Source organism: Cladophialophora psammophila (genome assembly GCF_000585535.1).
Source record: "Cladophialophora psammophila CBS 110553 chromosome Unknown aczJe-supercont1.17, whole genome shotgun sequence".
Classification (NCBI taxonomy): Eukaryota; Fungi; Ascomycota; class Eurotiomycetes; order Chaetothyriales; family Herpotrichiellaceae; genus Cladophialophora; species Cladophialophora psammophila.
Window position 1 is genome coordinate 1 of NW_006912938.1, and position 22,714 is coordinate 22,714.

Sequence of the window (22,714 nt, forward strand, 5' to 3'; positions counted from 1 at the left end):
CACGAGCATTATATATACACCCTCATTTCCCCTAGATAGTTACACTCTCTTCGTAGCCAACTCATGTTAACTATTGGACTTATAGTTCTTAGTGACAAGTGACTTCTCATACCTCGTGTTCTTCCCAACCAGTTCATACTATTCAGATTGTTACTAGGAACCCTAACCCAGTTAGGCCCCAGTAGGATCTCTAACAATAGTTTAAGAAGAGAATTACGAATTCCATAACTTTTAGCGTCGTCTATCTAATTTCTAAGTGTTTTATTAGTTCTATTCTATTTCTCGATGCTATCGCTATGTTAAGTGTTCGTAGCCCTAGCCGCTACCTCTCTAAGTGGTGTTAGTGGTGGTGGTGTTGTCTTATCAGTATTAACCAGAAACGCGTTCTCGATTCCCGATCTGCTGGACAGGCCTCTGTACGTTATTGTACGTGCACGCCGAACCTTAAAGTGCTCTATTACACTAGATAAAAGAATAAACCTCTTTAATACTTACACGAGTAAGACGGTTACTTTTAGGCCTTTAATAGTGAATGAAAGTGTCCATAGACCGTGGATCTAAGTGATCTATCGAGAGAAACCTAGAATAAAGTATGTACAGTGCACTCTTATTTCTCCGACTCTAAGTTCTAAATCCTAGTGGGCTTCTATTAGCCGAGACTTTTGTTAAGGGCACTGTCTTAAGATAAAGTATTTAGTAGCTGTAGTCATGCGGTAAGGTTTTTCTACCTCTTAAGATACTCTACGGTCTCTTATAAAAGTAATATTACATTTGAGACACCTAATTAATTCTGAGTCCTCCTAACACATACACCATGAGCGGCATTAGCGATCATGAGTTTCTGGCCTATATGAGTGGACGCAGTGGGAACCAGCGAAAGGAGACGAATGACATCTTTAAGTACATGTGATCGTCAGCTTGGCCCGGCTAAATGAGGTGTTCCAGTGGTGTTTTAGAGCGAATGAGCATACCACACGAACATCGGCGATAAAACACCACTCACCCCTAAGCCGTATCAAAGAACGCCGATATCCACGCCGAAAGCGCTGACCTGGAAGGTCAACTAAAAGTAGATGAATGTAATGCAAATCAGCAGCAATAGACCGGTGTCGAGTTTGAGGGAGTGTTTCGCGAAAGCCGCGAGCCTTATCAAATGCAGCTGCCCACCGATTATCTTGTCGGAAAATCTGGTTCGTATCTTGCTTATTGTGTATCAATGCGATATAGCATGCCTGGGCGTGGTGGAAAGTCGTCCTCGGTAGCCTTGATTCGCCGGTAAACAGTTATACCTGCATGCTCGGAAGGCATAGTCCAAAGAAAGGGGTACCATAGCCTGCTTTAGGACTCAACTGAACTGATGTCCGCTTGTTGTGGAGTTTAATAATTTCTTCTCGGAGTTTTTCTGTAGTTTTCACCGCCTTGTCCATCATAAGAGGTAATTTATTGCCCTCAGAATGCCATCTTCTAATATTGTTTTCTTCTCTCTGTAGTTTCCTCCTTTTAACAGCGATTTGCTGGCATACCTTGCAGTAACCAATGACTTTTGTCAGATTGTTATGGTCGAGAAGAGTCGCGGGACAAGTCTCCCCGATGCGTTTCTGTCGATCACAACGATCTTTCATATTCCCCCATCGGAAATCGCCGCATTGAAAGTCAGTTCTTTCATAGTGGCACATTTCGCTATGCAAAAGCCTAGCTAGCCAATATGCTTGGGGGTATCTGCAGAGTCTTGAATGTGCGGTTAGGATAATCCAATCGTCACAGATTCAGGTCATGAAAATGATCTTGGGTTTCCAGCTTCAATGAAGGCTCAATTCATAGGGAGAGCTAACAGGAGTGTGGGAGATGAGACAACCCGAGATTGAAAGTGGGCGATGACACGAAATAAGGCCCAAGGCCACCATTGTGACCTCTTCATCTCACCCAGTAATGGATGGGCCATATCGCATGGTCGTGCATACAGCAGCTTCGGGCTGCTCGTTCATGGTCTTAGTTATGGTTGCTGTGGGCTTCGAGGTTATTGGAGGCGAGCTGCTGCATCTCTCCTCGCATACACAGAGCCAAAAAAATTCATCTGCATTCCTTGTATTTGCAACTGGAGGATTGGGGCAATTTGTTCGGTCCATGCAACTGGTGCAGCAGAAGCAACTCACGGCACTCGCTAGGCTTGCCGTTGACCCAATCGTAGGAACAAGGAATGTCCTTTGCGCTGAAAGTTTTTCGGGAGCTCTGTCCGGACGCCTCTCAACGAATTGCAAAGTGGAGTACTTAAGACCGAAAGTTGGACCTGGTGTACTAGTGAGCTGGATAGTGCAGGGCTCCCCCCAACTCGAGTGCCCTTTACCTCCTACTGATATGCTCAGACCCGCGCTGGTTTATCCTTCACTCATAAAACAGAGCAGTCGACTATAGACAGGACTAATCGCATTTTGTCTACCGTGAGTCAAGGTAGGCCGAAGGTAGAAGGGGGAGCTTAGACACAATAGAGCAGTCTAGAGTAGCTGAAACTATCGCGGTGATCTGTTTCTATCTGGTCCGCTAAGCTTGCGCCCCCCTCAGCGCTGGAGGCAAATGCGGGGAATCTGGAACCATGCAGAGGACCAGAACTTGTCGCAGAAACCCTTCAGCTGTGCTTGCTCGTTCTGTCTAACCACGGCGACACGTGATGGGTGGATGACTGTGTTAACTTGTTCATGGCCGCTGACAGTTGTCACAGCGCACAGCGCACAGCGTACTCTGTAGCAGTGTCAAAGACTGACCAGAAGATCCAAAATTAATCAATTCGCACCCATTAGTCGTCAGACCTGTTCTACTGGTCGATTATACCGACAAGTTCGGGGCTCACCACCAGATTGCCATGGCTGTTCACTGAGTAGATCTACAATGCGTTAATGCCCCGGCCACCGCTCTCATTGCTCAAGGATCTACCCTTACATCGCCGACGTTGAACATGGTAAAGTCGACGGTGGCATAAAATCGGGTATACTGAGCACGCTGCTATCATTTAGAGCATAAGTAATTATGTAATATAGAGCTCCTAATTGAATGTTGTAGCACTTATTACTCCCCTCAAAGAGATCATAATTAATTGAAACTTAGCTATAGCCCCGTGCTGCTAAAGGTGACTTATCCGTCTACGTCCAAGGAAGAGCTTAGGCCTAGGGGCCTAGTATTAGCGCCTCGCAGTACGCCATAATTATAAGTACCTAGAAATGAGGGCTACCTAGTGATGTGCAAGCGCCTAAAAGTAGAGCAGCTAAATGTCCTTAGTGCCCGCCTAGGTACCTAGAAGTGCTTGCTACAAGTGCCCATCTGTACGCTCACTCGTTTCGCTGGCGGCGTGAGCTTGATCGTATTACCTCAACGTCTAACCATGATCGGAACTTCCAATCTCTTCTATTATTACAGTATTCTTTGTCCTCTGATTCATCATAATATCTGAGAAGTCATGCCATCTTTTCACCCTTCTATTAGATGCCGCGCATAGATACAAACCCCAACGCGATGTGTACGATGTGCATCATCAAACGCCCGCGCAACTCATACCGCTGAACAGCTTAAGAAAGGCAAAGATCCGATCAACACGCAGGATATGGGCATTCAGCAATACCATCCACCGTAGCCAGCTTACGCAACTCGTTAAGTTTTCAACTTCCCTCGTCCAATGGCATGCTAGCTCAATTAACGGCTTAGACTCTCTTTTGGATGGTTGTACCTCGTAGAAAGTCTGGTAGTGGCCACACGCTCGGCACCAAATCGAGTTTGTGAGAGACTAAGTAGGATAAAGACCCCTTCGTGGAACTTCGTGCACCCCCGCCTTGGCGCTAATTAGGAATACCACTAGGAACTTTTCCGATATTGAATATATTAGTACACCGGCATCTCGGCCGAACCGAAGCGGTCTTTAGCCGTCCTGCTCTATCCTGTTCCGCCGATTCTCTGTGCGCCCTTCACAATGGAGAAAACGCAGAACGCAAGTCTTGCTGGCGGGAGAGATGACCAGGATCCTCGATCTCCGGAAACAATCGACGACAGTACCTATGGACAGCGGAGACAATCTTCTTGGGACGGTCGTCGCGCATCTCGAAAGAGGGTACGTCTGGCCTGTGAAGCTTGTCGGGTGCGCAAGAGTCGCTGCGATGGCTCCAAACCGCCCTGCGGTGGATGTCGAGATCGTCGGACCGATTGTTTATATATACCATGGAGAGCTCGTGCGAGTGTTGCCAAAGAGTAAGTACTGACCTGCTTAGACTGTGAGAGGGATGCAAGGTTGCCCTGCAGGCCGTCCCTCTAGAGGTTTGCATCAATCATGATAATGATGGCTGATCGATTTCTATATATAAAAGATATATCGAACACCTTGAGGGCAGAAATCGCGACCTAGAGCGCAACTTACAGTCATTTCTTGAAAGCCAGCGTTCAACCCAAGGTGCGAACCAGAATATTTTCAATCTGACGGGTGAATCGCTCTCGGCCGCGTCTGTGAACCGTCCAGCATTTTCTCGCCACAGCTCTACGACATTTCCCAGAGAGCATGAAGCGAATCAACCAGTACAGAATCCGGTTCCGCCTCAACCCATAGGAAGCGGTGATTCTGTCTCTGCGGCGGCAGTCGTGGCGGACAATAACTCCCCTCGGAGCGCCGAAGCTGCTATCGTCTTGCCTAATCCAACGTTACTGAATCAAACTGCGCATGACACTCTGGAATCCAACCCGCCAAATGGCTGGGTTGAAAATGATGACAGTGGAAATGTGAGCGATGAAGCTAAAGACGAAAGAGATCAGGGAGATTCCGGATCGACTACTCATCCAGGATATTTCGGGGAATCGTCAATGGTGGCATTCATGTCCACTGTCCGATCAAACGAGTCCGGAAACCGTCCCTCGCCTTCCGTGCGGTCCTTTAGACCGTCAGACAGTAGCCCACCAGTCTCATCGGTGCAACGTCTAGAGAGGTATACCCATGGAACAGATCTGGACGACTGTCTCGCGCTTCCTCAACGACACGTTGCCGATCGTCTGGTCAACGCATATTTTACATATATCGACAGCATCTTACCCTTTATTCACGAGCCCAGCTTCAGGGTCAAATATGAGCGCACTTGGCAACCTTTAGGAGATAACGGGGGACCAGAGGAGGCGCAAGATCTATCATGGCTGGCCTTGCTCAATTTGGTATTTGCGTTCGGCTGTGAATATGCTGACAGCAACCCCCGCGGCCATGGCTGCCTATCCAGCTCGCGATTCTTCAGACGATCAACGACGATTCTGTTCTCCCAAGTCTTCCATTCTGCGAACCTCGAAACCATCCAGACCCTCCTTCTTACAAGCCACTACCTACAGGGTACAAACAACCTCAACAAATGCTGGAGTGTGGTGGGCCTTTGTATCCGCTTGGCACATGGGATGGGTCTACATCTAGATCCATCACGGTGGCATATTAGTCATGTCGAGCAAGAGTTCCGCCGACGAATCTGGTGGGGTTGCTACGTGGTTGACTGCATGTTGAGTCTCCGGTATGGTCGACCTCCATCGGATTTAGACAAAACATCGGATGTGCGGCTACCACAGTTAATTGACGGAGAGTACCTGCGAGACAATGCTGCGGATTCTCGTCAGCCTAATGGACAGCCCGCCCGCTGTCACAGTTTGCTGGCCGATATTAGCCTTTCACGCAACATAGCAGCCATCGTGCGAGAACTCTACCTCGATCCCTATCCAAGCAACGGCACTCACATTGTGGATAATGGCGGTGATAATTCGAACAAACTCCGCTCTGATGGAAGATTCCTATCAACAGTAGTCCGCTTGGATTGCGGCCTGGTTGACTGGCATCAAACATTACCCACTCATTTACGACCCGATGCAAATAACTCTGACTGGAAGCTCCAGAGACAAGCCAACGTTCTTTACACCAAGTACGTCACCATCCGAGTAATGTTACATCGCAAATCCTTTGTGGCTTTCCGACGCAATCGGCCCGAGGAGAACTTCCAAAAAGCCCTGATTATCTCTAGTGTCCGGCAATGTATGGACAACGCCCGAGAGCTGATTAATTTCCTCGACGGTCTGCACAAAAAGAAGACGGTTAATATGTGGTGGACTGATGCACAATGTGGGTAGGAACTATTATTCCTTTCTCCTACATTTTTCTATTTCTTCTTTCGTAGGTTTTTGACACTATGTTCTGGACTAACATAAGCAAAGATCTTTATATGTCGGTCGCCGCCCTTGTCGGTTACAGAGCGATGGAGAAGGATAGACAGATTGCTATCTCTGGCTCCGATACTCCAGACTCCGAGGATAAAAGTATTAGCCTAGGCATTAGTCTCCTCCGAGAGATTGGGAAGAGAAGCTCAATGATCCACCGGTACGCCGAGAATCTACAACAACTTTTCCAAGACACCATTGCCCAAGAAAGATATGGAACAGTCATGTCGCGGCGCTCTCAAGACGGAGGCGGTATCCTCACGGCTGAAGCCCCTGCAGCCAGCACTGCTTCTTCTCGTAGCCAAAAGTCGTCACGTTCGAGCAGAAATCAAGGAGGCCAAGGCGCACTCAACGGCCTCCGATCGTTCTACATGGGACTTTCCGGCAACGGAGTAGAAGGAGGCGCTCGCAGTACGCCGAACGCCGGAGCCCCCACTTCCATGTTTGAAATGCCACTCCAGGGAGATCTGTTCTTTATGGAAGGACTCGACGGGTTTGGCGATCAACCACTGGGTTCCTTTGGTGTCGAATATTCTGTCATGGGACAGTCGTATCTAACATCAGACGCTTTCAATGATGGGGGCTTAGGCTCATTGGACATGGGTTATGACACCTTTCGCAAGGGCTGACTAGGTCACTGGACCGGCGGTCCACCATGTGGAATTTAGGCACAACACATTGTCTTTCACTCCCGACTCAACACTCTTCGAGTTTCTCGAACTTTCATATCGAGTATATTCAGTGCGACATGGGGGCCCTGGATGTTTAATTGTGGCCTATATTTAATGTTAATGTACAGCTTTGCAAAATATACACCTAGAACTCCTGTTGCTTGTTTACCTCTTCCGACTGAAGGCATGTGTTGATTAATATGACGTCGATCCATTTCCCCAACGGACAACTTCGAAATTAAAACAGCACAAGAAGGCTCTTAACTTCTCAAGAACGGGTCGCTCCTGGTTCAAATTGTGATATATTTACTCATATATCTATATAGAGCTATGCAAAATCCTTGCTCTCTAGCAAAACAGATTGAATATAACTTCAGGGAGGCCAGCCATGAGGACATAGGCATTTCTCACCTTGCCTTCTCTAAGGCATTAGAATAACCATCTGGCAGAATCCCAATATCCATGACGACTGAATGGCCTTCCTGGGCCAACTTGACGGCTTTGGCCATCATTTGAGGCAGATCTTTGCGGTCCGTCACACACGGGCCTGGGACGGTCAAACCCAACGCCTTGGAAAATGTATTGAGATCGGGGATAGGATCCGTGATCTGCTGGCCAATCCCCTTGTTCTCCCATGGTCGACCACGAGCTCGAGCAACACGTTCTTGGTGCACTTCGTCGTTGTAAAAGCTACGGTTATTGGCAACAAGAATAAGACATGGGAGGCGGCAGTGAGCAGCCGTCCACAGAGCATTGCCACCCATGAGGAAATCGCCATCACCAAGGATAGAGACAGCAAGGATTTTGGAATCTTTTAGGGCCAAAGCAGAGCCAACCGTTTGGCCTGGTCCTGATCCGATGCCGGCACCCCCGTCCAACCCGAGGAATGACAAGGGTCCCGTGGCATTGAGATCGTAGCCCCGCCATCCATAGGGCAATCTGATCAAGCAGTATTCTTGATTCGCGTTTCCGAGAGCCTCAAAGAGATTAGCCGCCAGATGACCCATGAGAATCTTATCCGCCGGGACATCGGGCATGCTCGGTGGTGGTAACCTCTTGGTAGCCTCGACACCGCTCCAGTCCTTGGGATGTACGTTGGCGGACTTGACGCCAGCAAGCAAAGCAGTCAGAGTCTTGTCCGGGTCGGCAAACACGGCTACGTCTGTTGGAGGCACGCCAAAATGATCCTTGCACCAGCCATTGAAAAGAATGGAATCCATGGAGATATGCACCACTTTTGTGTCCTGCAGGGATGCCTCTGCTGCCTTCAGCGTGCCTGCAAGATCCACCCAGTCGAACGAGACGAGTAAATCGGCCGCGTTGATGAGATCAATACTTTGAGGAGTTGTGAAAACAGCCGGAGCCGCGGGATGCAGAGAATGGCGGGATGGGAATGCCGCTCCTTGTTTGAGATCGGTCATGACATAGGCCCCGACCGTCTCTGCCAGTTCGACACGCTCGTTCCATGAAGTTTGCGAGCGGTTCACTCGGCCAAACATGAAGAGTGGCCGTCTAGACTCCCCCAACAAGGCGACCACTTTGTCAACCACTGATGGATCCGGCCCCTGCGGTGGGAGCGGCTTCATACGTTCAAGATCTGGGAACTCCAGCTTAGAGGCGTCGAACTTGTCTTCTTGCAGACAAACATCGAGACAAAGGTAGCTGGGAGCGCATGGCTTGGTCGCCGACACTTGATAACACCTCGCCAAGGCCTTGGTGGCTGCATTGACTGAATATGGCTGGTCGTCGAACTTGAGACTCGGTCTGACAATGGCTGCTTGATCTGTACAGGTGTGAATCCAGTCGATCCAAGGCCGTTTCCTTTCAGAGTCCAGGGGTCCGGTCGCTCCCAGAACCACGACAGGGACACGGTCACAGAAGGCATTGTAAATAGCCATCGAAGCGTGCTGAAGTCCGACGTTGGCATGTACGGCGGCCAAGATCGGCTTCTCTGTGACTTTGGCATACCCATGGGCTACTGCCACCGTGTGTTCTTCATGCAGACAGACAATCATCTGGGGGGTATTGCCGTTATAGTTGACCAGGCTGTCGTGAAGCCCTCGATAACTTGACCCTGGAGACAGTGCGATGTATGGGATGTCCAATCGTGCAATTTGTTCGGCAATTGCATCGCTGCCCCAGCCTATCGCACGTGTTTTCTCGTCAAGGCCGACAGGTTCGTCAATGGCAATCGGGCGTTTCCTCTTGGTTACGACGCCATTTATGCCACTGGTACTGTTGGCACCGTTGATAATGCTCTCCAGAGCAATTTCACCCATTTTTACACAGGTATTCTGTTCTGTATCTAGATCCAAATGGCAAGGCCTTGGTCTCAGGGTACATGGGAAAGGATAGCTTGGACCAAGAAGACGATGCAAATATCTGGACAATTTATCCTAGATTCTTTGCCTCTGACGAACGCCTCAGGTAATTTAGCTCGCGTGAACACCTGCGAGCTGCGATGTCGCCTGTCGCCCGACCCATTGTCGGAATTCATCCAGGATGCGGCCTTCGAAATGCAGGGACAAGTGAAGGGCTCACAAGCAAGGCGGAAAAGGAGAGCTTCGGATTGGCGCCCGGGACATGTCCCGAAGGAAGCACTGAGAGGCGACTAGTTTCACTAGTCTAGGCTTTAGAATAGTCCCAGGCAAGGCACACATACGCAGTAGAGATTGTTCTCTCTCCACTCCCCGTAGAATCTAGCGCATAACACATTGTCGTCCTACAGCTTTGATTTGGACCACGTACTGTTGGAGGAAGGTCTAAGATGGTAATTTAATTAATTAACAGAGGAAATCTTTTGTCGTGACAAGCCATGCGATCGGCTGACCTACTTCACAAAGCTAGGGCTGTCGGTCTTTCTCCGCTATCTCCGTCGTCTCCCTACATACCATGTTGCAGCACGAACACTTCTTAGACCCTATGTGCCGAGCAGACAGAAGATTTCTAGATATCCATAGCGGCTGTACGGGGTGCATGGCGGTATGCATGGATCAACATTACGGATCGTCACCCGCGGGACAAACACCGTCGAGCACCGTTGTAAATGTAAAAAGCAAAAAATATCAACCGCGTCCTCCCAAAAGCCCTTGACCGCAAAGCTGTAAATGTCACATTCGATGTTGAGAAACTCCACGGTCTGGAAAAGGTCGCTTCATTGGAAAGGTTGTCATCGATCCTTGCTGCCGAAACGTCTTCACACAATGGCTGATCTTCCTGAACACCTTGCCAAAGTGCTGCCTCAACAACGTGATCTATTCTACGCGGGAAAGTTCCAGGCGCCCGAGTCGCCCAAGAACTATGTTGAAACGTACAATCCAGCCACCGGCAAGGCCATCACTAAAGTTGCGCAGGCAACTGCGACCGACACCGAGGCAGCCATCAAAGCGGCGCACGAAGCCTTTCCCGCGTGGCGCGATACTCGCCCTGAAAAGAGGCGAGAATACCTACAGAAAGCCGCCGCTATCGTGCGGATGCACGCACGACAGCTTGCCTTGATTGATTCCATTAACACGGGGAATCCTTTCAAGGAGATGATACCAGATGCAATTACCGCCGCCGACGCTTTAGACTACTTTGCCGGACTGATTCCCATGGTTAAAGGTGAGACTGTGCCAATGGGGCCCGAAGGGTTCCATTATACTTTGCGAGAACCGTTGGGTGTCGTGGCGAGGATCGTTGCATACAATCATCCGATCATGTTCTGTGCGCAGAAAATGGCCGCTCCCTTGGCAGCAGGAAACACGGTCATAATGAAGCCCGCCGAACAAGCACCGCTCTCTGCTCTATATCTAGCGGAACTTCTCCATGGCGTTTTCCCACCAGGTGTGGTCTCGATTGTTAACGGCGGTGTTGACAGTGGAGTCACATTGTCAACCCACCCGCTGGTGAAAATGATTACGCTCATTGGCAGCGTGCCCACCGGCAAGGCTATCTACAAGAGTGCCTCGAGCACGTTAAAACCTCTGCTTTTTGAACTTGGCGGCAAGAATGCCCTTGTTGCCTATCCGGACGCCGACCTTGATAAACTTGTCGACGGTATCACTCGAGGAATGAACTATCTGTGGGCCGGTCAGTCTTGTGGCTCTACATCTCGTGTGTTCCTTCACGAGTCCCTTCATGACGAAGTTCTGGAGCGCGTCGTTCAAAGAGTTAAGCAATCATTTGTTCCTGGCGACCCCACCGATGAGAAAACCACCATGGGTCCATTGATTTCTCCAGCAGCGCTGGAACGTGTCAAAGGATTCTGCAGGGATGCTGTTGCCGAAGGCGCCCGGCTCGTCCTCGGAGGCAAGCAGCCGGAGCAGATGAAAGAGGGGAATTTCTTTGAACCGACAATCTTCGCGGACGTGACACCTGAGATGCGGATTGCCAAAGAAGAAGTTTTCGGTCCTATTCAGAGTATCTTCAAGTGGAAGGACGAGGAGGACATGTGGAAGATTGTGAACAGCACAAACTATGGCCTCACAGGGGCCGTGTACACGAGCGACCTCAAGACCGCACAAAAAGCGGTGAGTAGGTTTGAGACGGGTTATGTCTGGGTGAACAACGTGGCAAAACATTATCTGAACATGCCTTTCGGAGGACAGAAGAACTCTGGTCTAGGAAGAGAGGAGTGCTTCGACGAATTGATCGCCTTCACTCAACAGAAAGCTGTCAATATGTCATTGGCCTGATTGCCCATCATCCATCATATTGGGAAAGAGAGACGAGGCTCCGAGATCTCACGACATAACTCATCATTGGTGTAACCTGAAAATTTCGAGTGATAGTGTTTATATATTTTTGTTTATTGAGCTGTCCTCCTTTTCTTCTTTACCCGTATTTTTGTGTCATGTATTCGAGAGGCCACGACAGTGGCCGTTATAGCTTCCTTCAGAGAAAAGGGGGGACCAAAGGAAATGATTAGACTGTATGGAACTAGAACAAGATCAGCAATAAAACAATTCCCCAAATCCTCTTTCGATATTATCAGTCTTGATTCCCAAATAAATCTGCTCGAGCACCTGACCGATCAGCGACATAGTGATAGAGCCATGCCCACGAAGCGCCTGCTCTCCCATTCCAGAGAGTCCACCTACCAAATGAGTGGATATCCTTATGGTATAATCTTGCACAAACTCCCTTAGTAATCGAAGCCTTAGCTGGGTTGCCGAGTTCCCGTATAGCCGAAGAGGAGGAGAATAAAGCTGGCCGGAAAGTGAACCTTAAATACTCGTCTCAAGGATTTGGGTCACCCCATCATCACATTCTCTGCGGGGAAAAGTATCGAGTAGGCTCTTCTGCCGGAGCGACATCGGGCGCCGCGTCTTTGCCCCTTGTTCCACGTGGCTTCCATGATCATCACCAAAGCCCCTGCTGTCGAGATCCGGACGATTATGAACCCATTCATCCAGTGGACATTGTCGAGGCTGTCTATATCATGTCTTTCTGAAGAGGCGAGCTGTTGACAGGTCGCGAGATCGCCACTGTGGCAAACCACCTGAGACGCTAGGCGTTTCACCAACTGCGGAATCTACCTCAACCTCGTTGTTCTCGCAGACCTGTGATAGGATTGCGACGGAATAGGAGGTTTCAGGAATGGCCTTCAGATCACAGGCCAAAGTGTATATAAACAGGCAGAGTCTCTCTGAATAGGCAGAGGGACAAGACACAATCAAGCAGATAGATCCACTCTCATTCTGTATATAACACGAGTTCTCCCATGCCCGACCAAGTTCGTTCCTCTATTAATCGACCATGTTCGCCACCTGGAGGCTTTTTCCTGATTCCGTCCTACCTGGAACTATCCCCCTTCCCTAGTTACATGCCAATGGTTGCATCAAACGGACAAATTCAAGTAGTTTGGACAATGTTTAGTCAATTCGCTTATTCCGAATTCGTGAATCACTTTCAGAGGGACTTGCAGGAGAACTATCCGACTAATGGGCCCTTGCCCGACGCATCGGCTGTTTTCCATAATGGAGGGTCAGGAGATTTCTGGTTCGGACGGCGCCCATGCCTCTTGATAAGGCTAGAGAACACAGAAAAGTGAGTATCACACATGTTTCCGGCCCGCATCATTTTCCAGAGGAGTCATCGGATGGAAGAAAATGCGGGGCGCTATCCTATCTCTGCTGGAAGATGAGGAGTAGGAGAGGTTTGCAGAAAGCCTTGAATCATAATCAATTCCGTGTGTTCATCAATATAATGAAAGGAAACCCGTGACACTAGTGCCAATATCGCCTTAGAAGCTGACTTGGCGAGACTCGGCCGTATGCGGGTGCACAGGCGCCGGAATAGGTGCCAGAGCTGGCTGCCTAGGCTGGTGAGCCGTGACTGAGGGCAAAGGGACACCCCGGATTTATAGGAGGTGGTTTTGGCGGTTCAAGTAAGGGTCAAGGGATTGCTGGGCTGGCTCAAAGGTGGTCTAAGTGGTCTAAGCACCCACAAGTGGGTTGTGCTTCCGCTCTGGGGTCCCCGCAAACGGGGGCGCCGGCGGTGGTGGTCGATGCTCTCATTCCCGCTATCCTCAAGGCCAAAATACCCAATCTAGCTCTTGTCTCGGCCTGGGTCGCGGTTCGTAGCTTGCGCAGTCGCTTCGTTCATTATAAGAAGGCACAATATTTCTGACCAGCTTATCATATATTCCGGCGCCCTCTCCACCCTTTCATACTCTCGGGTGTAGATATTGGTTGAGCAATCCAGACAACCCCTGAGTTTCCAGGGCTCTTTTCACCGAGACTTGGACTGCAATCATACCACGGTAGCATAGGAGGAAAGATATGACCATGTGGAATCCACTTGGCAAAGTTGAGGGAAGGCCCTTGCTCCTTCTCATCACGATGGCCGCCTCTTCAGGTTTCATCTTGGTAAGGCTATCGTACCCCTACATGTGGACCGGTGAAGCCCATATATAATCAATGACTAACATGGTTCTCGGTCGCAGTTTGGCTATGACAACGCCATCTTTGGAGGCATCCTTGTGTTGCCCTGGTTCCTGGAAACGTATAACCATCCTGGCTCCGACATTCTTGGGACAGTCAGCTCCCTCTACAATGTGGGATGTGCAGCTGGTTCCATCCTGGCCTTCTTCTTGGGAGGACAACTTGGCCGCAAGAAGAGTATTCTGTATGGCAGCGCCATTGCTGCTGTAGGAGTGGTGATTCAATGCACGGCCGAAAAGCTCTCTCAGCTGCTCGTCGGCCGCATTGTCACAGGCGTGGGTGTCGGCATTTTGACCTCTACTGTCGGCTTGTGGCAAGCAGAAACGACGCCCCCGAGGATTCGGGGCATGTTCATGTGCCTTGAACTCATGCTTGGAGGATGTGGACTTGTGATTGCCTTCTATACGAACTATGGCTTCCATAGTGACACCTCTCGTACCGCCTTCGTCTTCCCTTTGGCGCTTCAGACTGTCTTCATTGCCATCATTGGCATCCTGGTCGCAATGCTCCCAGAGTCTCCCTACTGGCTTTTAAAGAATGATCGCCCCGAGGAGGCCCTGAAGGTTATCCTGCGCCTCGAGGGCCACGGTGCCACTCGAGATCACCCGCGAGTTAGGCAACAACTCCTTGAGATCTCCGAAGCAAGACAGCTGGAAGGAACCGAGGGTGGCTTCTTCAGTGGTGTCTTTGTTAATGGTCCGACCCAAAACTTCAAGCGCATTTGCTTCGGAACCGGAATCATGATCATGCATCAACTGAATGGCATCAACAGTGTCACATACTATGTCCCCACTTTGGTGACTACCTTCATCCATGCGTCCCATTCGACCGCCCTCTGGGTCAGCGGTCTCTTTGGCGTGGTCTGCGTCGTCTTCTGCATTTTTCCCGTCTTGTGGGTCGACAAGGTGGGTAGACGACCATTCCTTTGGGCTGGCAGTGCGGGCCAATGTATCTGCTTTGCCATCATTGCAGCACTTTTCGCCACCGCCCCTAAAGGAGGCAGCTCGACCTACGGCATCGTCACTCTTGTATTCCTCTTCTTATACTACGCCATCAACATCACTTCATGGTTCCCCATCACCTGGCTCTATCCAGCAGAGTTGATGCCTCTGAAAATTCGCGAGAAAGGAATGGGTATTGCCGTATTCTTCTACTGGATGTTCCAGTTTATGATTGTCGAAATCACCCCTATCGCTCTCACGAACATCGGTTATCGGTTCTACATCATTCTCTGTGTATTCAATGCCGTCATTGCAGCCATCATTTTCTTCTTGTATCCCGAGACAAAGCTGAAGTCTCTCGAAGAGATTGATTTTTTCTTCGCAAAGGCAGAAGTCCCGGTGGGTATTGACAAGACCGGAATCGAAGGCGAGATGGTACCTAAGAGAGATATGGAGATTCATTTGGAGAATGTTCACCATAACAACGGGCATACTGCATCTACTAGAAGCAACTAGTCGCCAAAAGAAGCCTGGAAGGTCACTTCCCTAACCCTAAACACACTGTTAATAGTTACTAGGCAAACCCTACGGGAAAACATTATTGACATCTTTGATCGCAAGCATGACCCGTTTTGATCTGGAAACCTAACTGCGGATCATTCATTCATCCTTCAGCCAGTTTCCTCGTATAAATACAAACCACCTAGAAATCCCACTGCTAATAGAACATAGAACGTATGTAACCTTTTCAAGTTTCACCAAGACCGGTACATCAGTCAGAGAAAAGGACAAGATATTCCAGAGCGTCATGTCATAGTGGCGGCGAGTGATTATGTCGGTAATGGTGCCCAGTTTAGATGCCGCCCCTCGCGACCTACAAATTATAGTTAGCAAGTCTCTTTAACTCAACCGCAAACATTCTCCCAGTGGAGACTTAAGCTAGGGAAGTGTCATGAAGGCCCGATAGATGGCTGGTCAGGTAGAAGCACTATGTACTTAGTTATAACATCAAATCCAGATAAGAAACGATATCCACCACAAAAGACGATAACCACAACGAGCCCGGCGCAGCAAAGAGTTTCTGGGTGCCCAATTCAGTCAGGAAACCCGAAGAGTCTGGAGGAATTACAGGAGTCCAGAGGACATATTCATATATTGGATCGATGCTAAAAGCCAGGTGAGGTATGAACCGCCTTGTTAGCCGGGCGACGCTCTTCCAGCACTGGTCTGCGACGATAACGCGGCATCAAACATCGCACGCGCTGGTTTATCGTGCAAGACATCGATCCAAGGAAATGCCTTTAGCTGTCTGTGCAGCTGACTCCAGGTATGTGCTTCGCATAACTCGATAGTGACTCGCATCCATGGCATGAGCCAAGCAGCATCCGCTGGGTTGAAGGTCGATAGAGAGCCTATCATGAGCATCCAGAGAAGAAATTGCGGCGATAGGGCGCTCGGTAAGCTGAGATTTAGGAGACAGTTTTGATAGGTATGGCGGAGGTATGCATGTGACGGTTTCACATTTTGCCAGTCAAGGAAGATATTAGACGAGAAGGCAAGGAGGCTAAGGCGGACCGCTTCATCAAGAGAGGTGGGGTCGAAGCTGTTCATCCAAATCAAGCGGTACATCAGGGCAGCCATTGCCTTTAGCAAGGTCTCCTTAGGTAGCTGACGCTTGTGCTCGGCTGCAGAGTTTATCGTTGAACAGAATCTCTTTAAAAACGTCCATGCCTGGACCAAGTCTATACTGATCCCTAACTGGACCGGCTTCCAATAACGCCTAGTTGTCGCATGGTCTGGCTCTTCCGCCGCCAACGTTGGCAAGATATACGGCATTAGAGGTTCTGAAGGGCGGTCATTGAAGAACGTTGGCTTCGTGCCATTATTAAGCGCGATTCCCAAATCACATCTAAGAAGTGGTCAGAAACAGATTCACGAGAGTGGTGATCGAGAGAGGCGTTCGAAGATACTTACTTCAGCAGCTCAATGATCAGCTTAGTGTTATAGCTGAAAGAGAATAAACCACCTCTCATATCAACAATGTTGCGCAGCCCCTCCATGTGATGTTTTGCGGTGTTGTAGTCAATCATAAAATGAGCGTGCAGGGCTAAATATAACACCACGAGCACCGTTGAATCCGAGACCTTGCTCTCTCTATTTGAAATCGATAGTCTCTCTCGAAGTAAGCGAAGAGCTGCAGAATGGTGGACGATTGCTTGTCTGGCCGCTGCAGGATTTTCCCCCGTGGATATGAGGGAAATATAGGCCTGGGACGCGAAGACTGCTGCATGCAGGTAGGCGGCATCGAAGGTCAAGAGCTCGAACCATGACGTGTCGACATTGGTCTTTCTATGGAAAACAATATACCTCTCAAGTGGGTACATTATTCTCTTCGCCATGAACGAAACTAGATATTCTCAGAATAAGAATAATGCATGCTGCGACTGTATGCATAAGCTAGATGCTTCGACTTACATTTCAAAAGGTCGTGTAGCAGCGGCGGCTCCACGGCGGCGGCAAACTGTGTGAAGGACAGCTCAGAACCAACTTTGTTTGGAATCATAGAGTAGCGCATTTTGATCAGTAGGCTTGAAGGTCCATCGTGATACCCATTGGATTTCTCAGAATAATAAGGGTTTTTCATTTTGTTAGTGTTGAGATTCCGGGTTTTGCCTCGGTTCTTTCCAAGCATGACGTATTTCCTGATGAGCTTCCGCATTGCCGGTTCTGCCTTACCACTCCCATCGGTGAAGATAAACGGTGTCTCTGCTACACGTTACCTATTAGATACACAGGTCCACTCGCTAGAACGGAGAGAATTATGTCTCGCGGCGCCGGGCCAGCGACTTACTAGTTCTTTCAGCAGGGCCCATGTTTAAGAGGTTTTCTGAAAGGTGCAAAGGCCGCTTCGATTCATTCCCACTAAAATTGCGTAGACGTTAGGTTCTTGGGAAGACTATGATAGCTCAGTGTGGTCAGATTATATCCAAGCGTCTGATCGGTGTATTTTGAATTCGAGATTGTTTACCTCGAATGTGTGGTTCAGGTATAGAAGAAAAGCGCAGGATTCGAAACGAACGTGCTTGTTAGATTTTAATATGACGCTAGCTAAGCTTGCCAAGATAACTAACTAGACGGGCGCTAATGTAAGAGATTAGCTACCATATTCGGTTTGGTTCAAGGCTTAAATACTATTATTTTATTGGCTGGCTCTCCCCTTTAGCGCCCTCAGGGTAATTTACGGAAACTTATGAAAATACGAGGTATCCAGTACCTGCCATATATATATACATACATACACCTACTCGCTTCTCTTTCTCACACGAATGTCATCTCTGCAAGATAACGAAATTCGAATTCTCGATCCCTCATCATTATCTACCTATACACTATTATCCGTGCGCCACGTTAGCACCGAATGAACCATGGTTTCCTCCAAGGAACTGCCTCCTTCCACCACCCCATTCTTCCCTAATCATTTCCTCAAGAACCAATTCCGTACTAAACCTCAGTTCCCTCCCAAGAATACTGACCTCTCCAGCAAGGTCGCCATAGTGACGGGATCCAACACTGGCCTAGGACTAGAATGTGCTAGCCAACTACTCTCCTATAAGCTCTCTCACCTCATCTTGGCTGTCCGATCTCCGACAAAGGGCGAGAATGCAGCTGTTACGCTGCGACAACAGTATCCAGGCGCCATAATCAGCGTATGGCAATTGGATATGGCCTCTTACGACTCCATTCGCGTTTTCACGGCACGGGCTGACAAAGAGCTCTCTCGCCTCGATATCGCCATCTTGAATGCCGGCGTGGGCTTTGGCGGCTTCAAGATTTCACCAGCTACCGGACATGAGGAGACCATCCAGATTAATTACCTCTCAACCATGCTTCTATCCATCCTTCTGCTCCCCATATTGAAGAATAAATCCCCGGCCGACTCACCCGGGCGATTGACTATAAGTACAGCTATGCTCTCGGTCACCGCAAGATTTATCAACAAGAACGAGGTCCCGCTTCTGCCTTCGTTTGATAATAAGAAGTACTTTGACTCCATGGATATCTACTCAACATCCAAGTTACTAGGCCAATTATTCATCTGGAAGCTCACCGACTTGGTGTCTGCCGACGACGTGGTGGTGAACCTTGTTGAGCCTGGATTTGTCAAAGGTACGGAACTTCACAGGGATACATCTGTCCCAGCAAAGGTCTTCATGAGCTTGTTCAAAGCAATATCTGGTCGAACTGTCAAAGTCGGCGCCTCAACCTATCTCGATGGCTCAATAGTGAAGGGAAAGGAGTCGCATGGGAGTGTCCTAATGAACTGGGAGATTGCACCGTAAGTTGCCGGGCTATCCTCCGATCTTTCGGATTCTCGCTGAGTTATGCAAACTTTAGGTACGCTCCATTCCAGTACACACTTGAGGGCAAGATTATCATGGAAAGACTCTGGCAAGAGACATTAAGCGAGTTCAATTTCATTGATGTCAATGGCATTCTCAAGTTCTTATGATAACACGAGACTTTGACAAGACACACTGAATGATTTCAACTTCATCGATGTCCCTCTTGGCATAAGATACGGGTGGATGGGCTTCCAGTTAAGATCTAAGAATTCTGATATTATATGAATAATTTAAGAGATCCTGGTGCAGACCAGGCGGTCCGTGCTGAGCTGGATGAGCCTCGAGAGCCGCAACCGTTGCAACTGAGCTTTCAAGGATTCGAGCTGAAAGGGCACCTTCTGATAAACCATACTACTTCACCGGCTCATACGAACCTGCAAAAGGGATGTAATGTTATCCTAATGACATACAGGCAACGACGGCCCTCCTTATACCCACGCCATTCTTGAGTACTCGCAAAGAAAGACGATGGCCTCCTAAGACTTATCTCCTTGGCTTCTAAACCCTTTCAGTTCTTAGCATTCAACTGCTCGACAATCCAAGATGGCACCTGTCCTTTAACTCCTCCAGGGTTTGAGTAGCTAAGCAAGTTGAGTGTGCTCGACTGTCATCCGCACTTTTGAAACCATGATATATACGTAGATCATTTTACACCCGATGGGTATGTCGATTCCTCATGGAGGAAAATTTAAAGAGGATATCCATTAGCTCCCTTTCGCATCAAAGTGTTACAGTGAGACATTGGTTAATATCTGAATCATCGATTTGTTGTTTTTCCTGATAGCATACTGCAATGGAGATTCGTTATTGACACTAGGCATGTCTGGATTTGCACCTTTGCCGAGCAACATCATCGCGATGGATATCTCACTCCGGTGAACGGCGCGATAGAGTGGTGATTCACCGTTAGGATTGGCCTCATTAGGATTTACTCCGTGCCCAAGCAGTAATGAGACTAGCTGGGCGTTCCCTAGATAGACCGCGCGATATAAACATGTCTCTCCCGTAGGGCTCGTGCTTTTGGGACTTGCGCCATAGCAGAGCAGCAGTGCACAAATTGTTACATCGCCCTTATAGACTGCCCGGTATAGCATCATTTCGCCCTTGTGATTTTTAACATCGGTTTTGGCGCCATGAGCTAATAGAAGTGAGGTAACTGCTGTGTTGCCGTTGCAGACTGCTCGATAAAGGGCTGAATCTCCAGAGGCATTGACAGCATTGACGTCAGCTCCAACACTCAGCAAAAGGCTGATAACGAAAGGGTCTCCTCGTGAGGCTGCTTGAGATAAAGGGCTATCTCCGGACTTGTTTGGAATGTTGACGTCGACACCGCAATCCAACAGTTTATTTATCATTGTACTATTGCCATGGGAGACTGCCAGATTCAGCATGGTCTCCCCTTTTGGAGGTCGTTTGTTGGTGTCTGCGCCGCGCTTCAGCAGTATTTCGGCGATAGAGGTATTGCCTTTGGATATAGCCGTATAGACCGGAGTTTCGCCTTTAAGATTTTCTGAATTGACGTCGACACCATCTCTTGCTAGGAGAAGGGTGACAATGGACGAGTGACCTTGACTAACAGCGACCGATAGAGGGGTTTCTCCTTTTGTATTTTTTGCTTTAGGGTTCGCTCCATATTCAAGCAGAGTTTTGACCATGGAAGTATTCCCCGTCGCAACGAAACGATTGAGCGGTGTATCCCCGTCCTTGTTTCTCTGGTTAGGGCCGACGCCATTACTCAGTAATAATTTGATCATGGAAGAATCATGCCTGCTAATTGCGAGGTCAAGCATCGTAACTTTTCCGACTGGCCTTGCATGAACATTGGCACCAGCCTCCAGTAGAGCCGTGGAATTTTTTGTCTGACCGCGAGCCACGGCAAGATATAGAGGGGTTTCTCCTACTGAAGTAACTTCTTCAAGTCCCACAGTCGACTTGTCGATTAGCGTCTTGAGAATACTTGAATGATCGCATAGTACTGCGATTTGAAGAGGGCTATTTGCTCCCGGAGGGCGAGCTTGGGGATCGGCGTTATGTTCCAAGAGTAATTTTACGATCGACTTTTCTCCTTGAGAGATTGCACGATAGAGTGCGGTCTCACCTTTTCTATTTCTTGCATCAATGTTCTGTAGACTGTGCTCGAGGAGGCGACGGACTTCCGATTCTTTACCTCTTGCAACCGCTTTGTGAAGAGGGGTCTCCTCTCCTTGCTGTTGTGGAGACGGTATCTCTTGGGCGCTAGGCTGAGAGGGTAGTCTCACAGGAAGTAATGAATCTTCGGGGAACAGAAGGGTGATTTTTAGGCCACGAGGCTCAAAAAAGCCGGTGTTCCACTGTCCAACGACACTTTCAATTCTGATTCTTCGCAAACGGGTAGAGTTCGCAGCAGGTCCGCTCTCAGACGCAAACCTCTTTTTTGGTGGAAGAGATAGCCTATCAACCAGTTCTGTAAGCTCCTCTGGTCTTGATTTTGCATTCTCGAAGCTGCTTGGTGGGAATTGCTGCATTCTGGCTGTGGGGTTCGGGCCGGTCGATCGGTTTGAGCCAAACGAGCCATCCCCGTGTGAGGGAGGAAATAGATGATTCACAAAAGTCATCCAATCATGGTCGTCAACTTCTCGCAGCTGGAATAGAGAGTTGCGTAGAGGGTTTGGCGTTGTCTCCGGACTGGCATCTGAATTGACTACGATGGTATGGACAAAGAAGTCACGCGGCTGTGGACGACTGGGAGGACGAAGCGCAAAGTAAGGTGTTGCCGAGATGAATCCGGATTGTTCAACTTCTTGAGCACTGATATCGCGCACACTGAATGCTTGAGTGGGGATCGCTATGCTTTGCAAGACTGGCGGTTGCGAATCGATAGTAGTAGCTGGTTCGTAAACTGGGGCACCAATTAATCGTATATTTGGGCTAAGGTCGTGAACATAATAAGGCGGTGGTGATTCATCCATTTTGTGTCAAGAATAAGGGGCCGGTTAAGTCTCCACAAGAAGCTCTACGTGAAGTTGTCAAGGTCGGCGATGATGGAGATATATGCGGAAGCTCCTGCCAGCCGATCAGGCTATGAGCTAGGCACCGATGATTCCAGTCGAATTTCTAGGCAACACCGTTCTGCGATCGCGGCAGGCCTATAGATCCACTTTAATCCGGATTTCCTCCCTCGTAAAACTGATTATCCGATATTTTCAAGGGACAAAGAGGCAATTTTGTCGTGTCTCTGTCACCTTGAGGAACCCTTGGCTAGAGGGTGAGAACTCACCGCCTATTTTCGAATGTCGTGAACTAGCGGCTAAGGCTAGAGAGCTGGAAGAGACGGAAAGGGAAAGTAGACCGCAGCTAAGATATATTATATCACGTGACTCATAACCACTCCCGGTAACTCTCGGCTATTCTTATCCTGCCGAGATTAGCCACCCAGCCACCTAAAAACCAGTCCACGCTTCTTTGGGCTATTACTCAGTACTGGGTACTTTCTCTAATAATTCGTAGTAACCATGGTAAAGATTTTATCCTGCCTATTGCACTAGGAGGAAATAGTAATAGTTTAGAATGCGAATACCCTACAT

The 22,714-nt window shown here is 48.9% G+C and overlaps 8 protein-coding genes across 8 annotated transcripts; 4 read left to right on the forward strand and 4 right to left on the reverse strand.

Moving 5' to 3' along the window:
* Window positions 1-1,328: 1,328 nt before the first annotated feature.
* A1O5_09603 (uncharacterized protein) lies at window positions 1,329-1,676 on the reverse strand (the record flags this gene model as incomplete). The annotated part of the gene is made up of 1 exon (XM_007750182.1): window positions 1,329-1,676. A coding segment is annotated over one exon (348 nt), but the record flags the coding sequence as incomplete, so codon positions are not given.
* A 2,936-nt stretch (window positions 1,677-4,612) lies between these two features.
* A1O5_09604 (uncharacterized protein) lies at window positions 4,613-6,839 on the forward strand (the record flags this gene model as incomplete). The annotated part of the gene is made up of 2 exons (XM_007750183.1): window positions 4,613-6,115; window positions 6,208-6,839. Coding segments are annotated over 2 exons (2,135 nt in total), but the record flags the coding sequence as incomplete, so codon positions are not given.
* A 449-nt stretch (window positions 6,840-7,288) lies between these two features.
* Window positions 7,289-9,160, reverse strand: A1O5_09605 (uncharacterized protein; the record flags this gene model as incomplete). The annotated part of the gene is made up of 1 exon (XM_007750184.1): window positions 7,289-9,160. One exon carries the CDS (start codon window positions 9,158-9,160, stop codon window positions 7,289-7,291), a length of 1,872 nt encoding a protein of 623 aa, XP_007748374.1.
* A 924-nt stretch (window positions 9,161-10,084) lies between these two features.
* A1O5_09606 (betaine-aldehyde dehydrogenase) lies at window positions 10,085-11,557 on the forward strand (the record flags this gene model as incomplete). The annotated part of the gene is made up of 1 exon (XM_007750185.1): window positions 10,085-11,557. One exon carries the CDS (start codon window positions 10,085-10,087, stop codon window positions 11,555-11,557), a length of 1,473 nt encoding a protein of 490 aa, XP_007748375.1.
* Window positions 11,558-13,705: 2,148 nt separating this feature from the next.
* On the forward strand, window positions 13,706-15,264 carry A1O5_09607 (uncharacterized protein; the record flags this gene model as incomplete). The annotated part of the gene is made up of 2 exons (XM_007750186.1): window positions 13,706-13,732; window positions 13,810-15,264. The coding sequence occupies 2 exons, from the start codon at window positions 13,706-13,708 to the stop codon at window positions 15,262-15,264; spliced, it is 1,482 nt and encodes a 493-aa protein (XP_007748376.1).
* Window positions 15,265-15,945: 681 nt separating this feature from the next.
* On the reverse strand, window positions 15,946-17,621 carry A1O5_09608 (uncharacterized protein; the record flags this gene model as incomplete). Its single annotated transcript, XM_007750187.1, has 4 exons — window positions 15,946-16,657; window positions 16,723-17,155; window positions 17,224-17,514; window positions 17,600-17,621. 4 exons carry the CDS (start codon window positions 17,619-17,621, stop codon window positions 15,946-15,948), a joined length of 1,458 nt encoding a protein of 485 aa, XP_007748377.1.
* Window positions 17,622-18,173: 552 nt separating this feature from the next.
* On the forward strand, window positions 18,174-19,258 carry A1O5_09609 (uncharacterized protein; the record flags this gene model as incomplete). Its single annotated transcript, XM_007750188.1, has 2 exons — window positions 18,174-19,084; window positions 19,144-19,258. 2 exons carry the CDS (start codon window positions 18,174-18,176, stop codon window positions 19,256-19,258), a joined length of 1,026 nt encoding a protein of 341 aa, XP_007748378.1.
* Window positions 19,259-19,879: 621 nt separating this feature from the next.
* On the reverse strand, window positions 19,880-22,099 carry A1O5_09610 (uncharacterized protein; the record flags this gene model as incomplete). Its single annotated transcript, XM_007750189.1, has 1 exon — window positions 19,880-22,099. One exon carries the CDS (start codon window positions 22,097-22,099, stop codon window positions 19,880-19,882), a length of 2,220 nt encoding a protein of 739 aa, XP_007748379.1.
* Window positions 22,100-22,714: the final 615 nt, after the last annotated feature.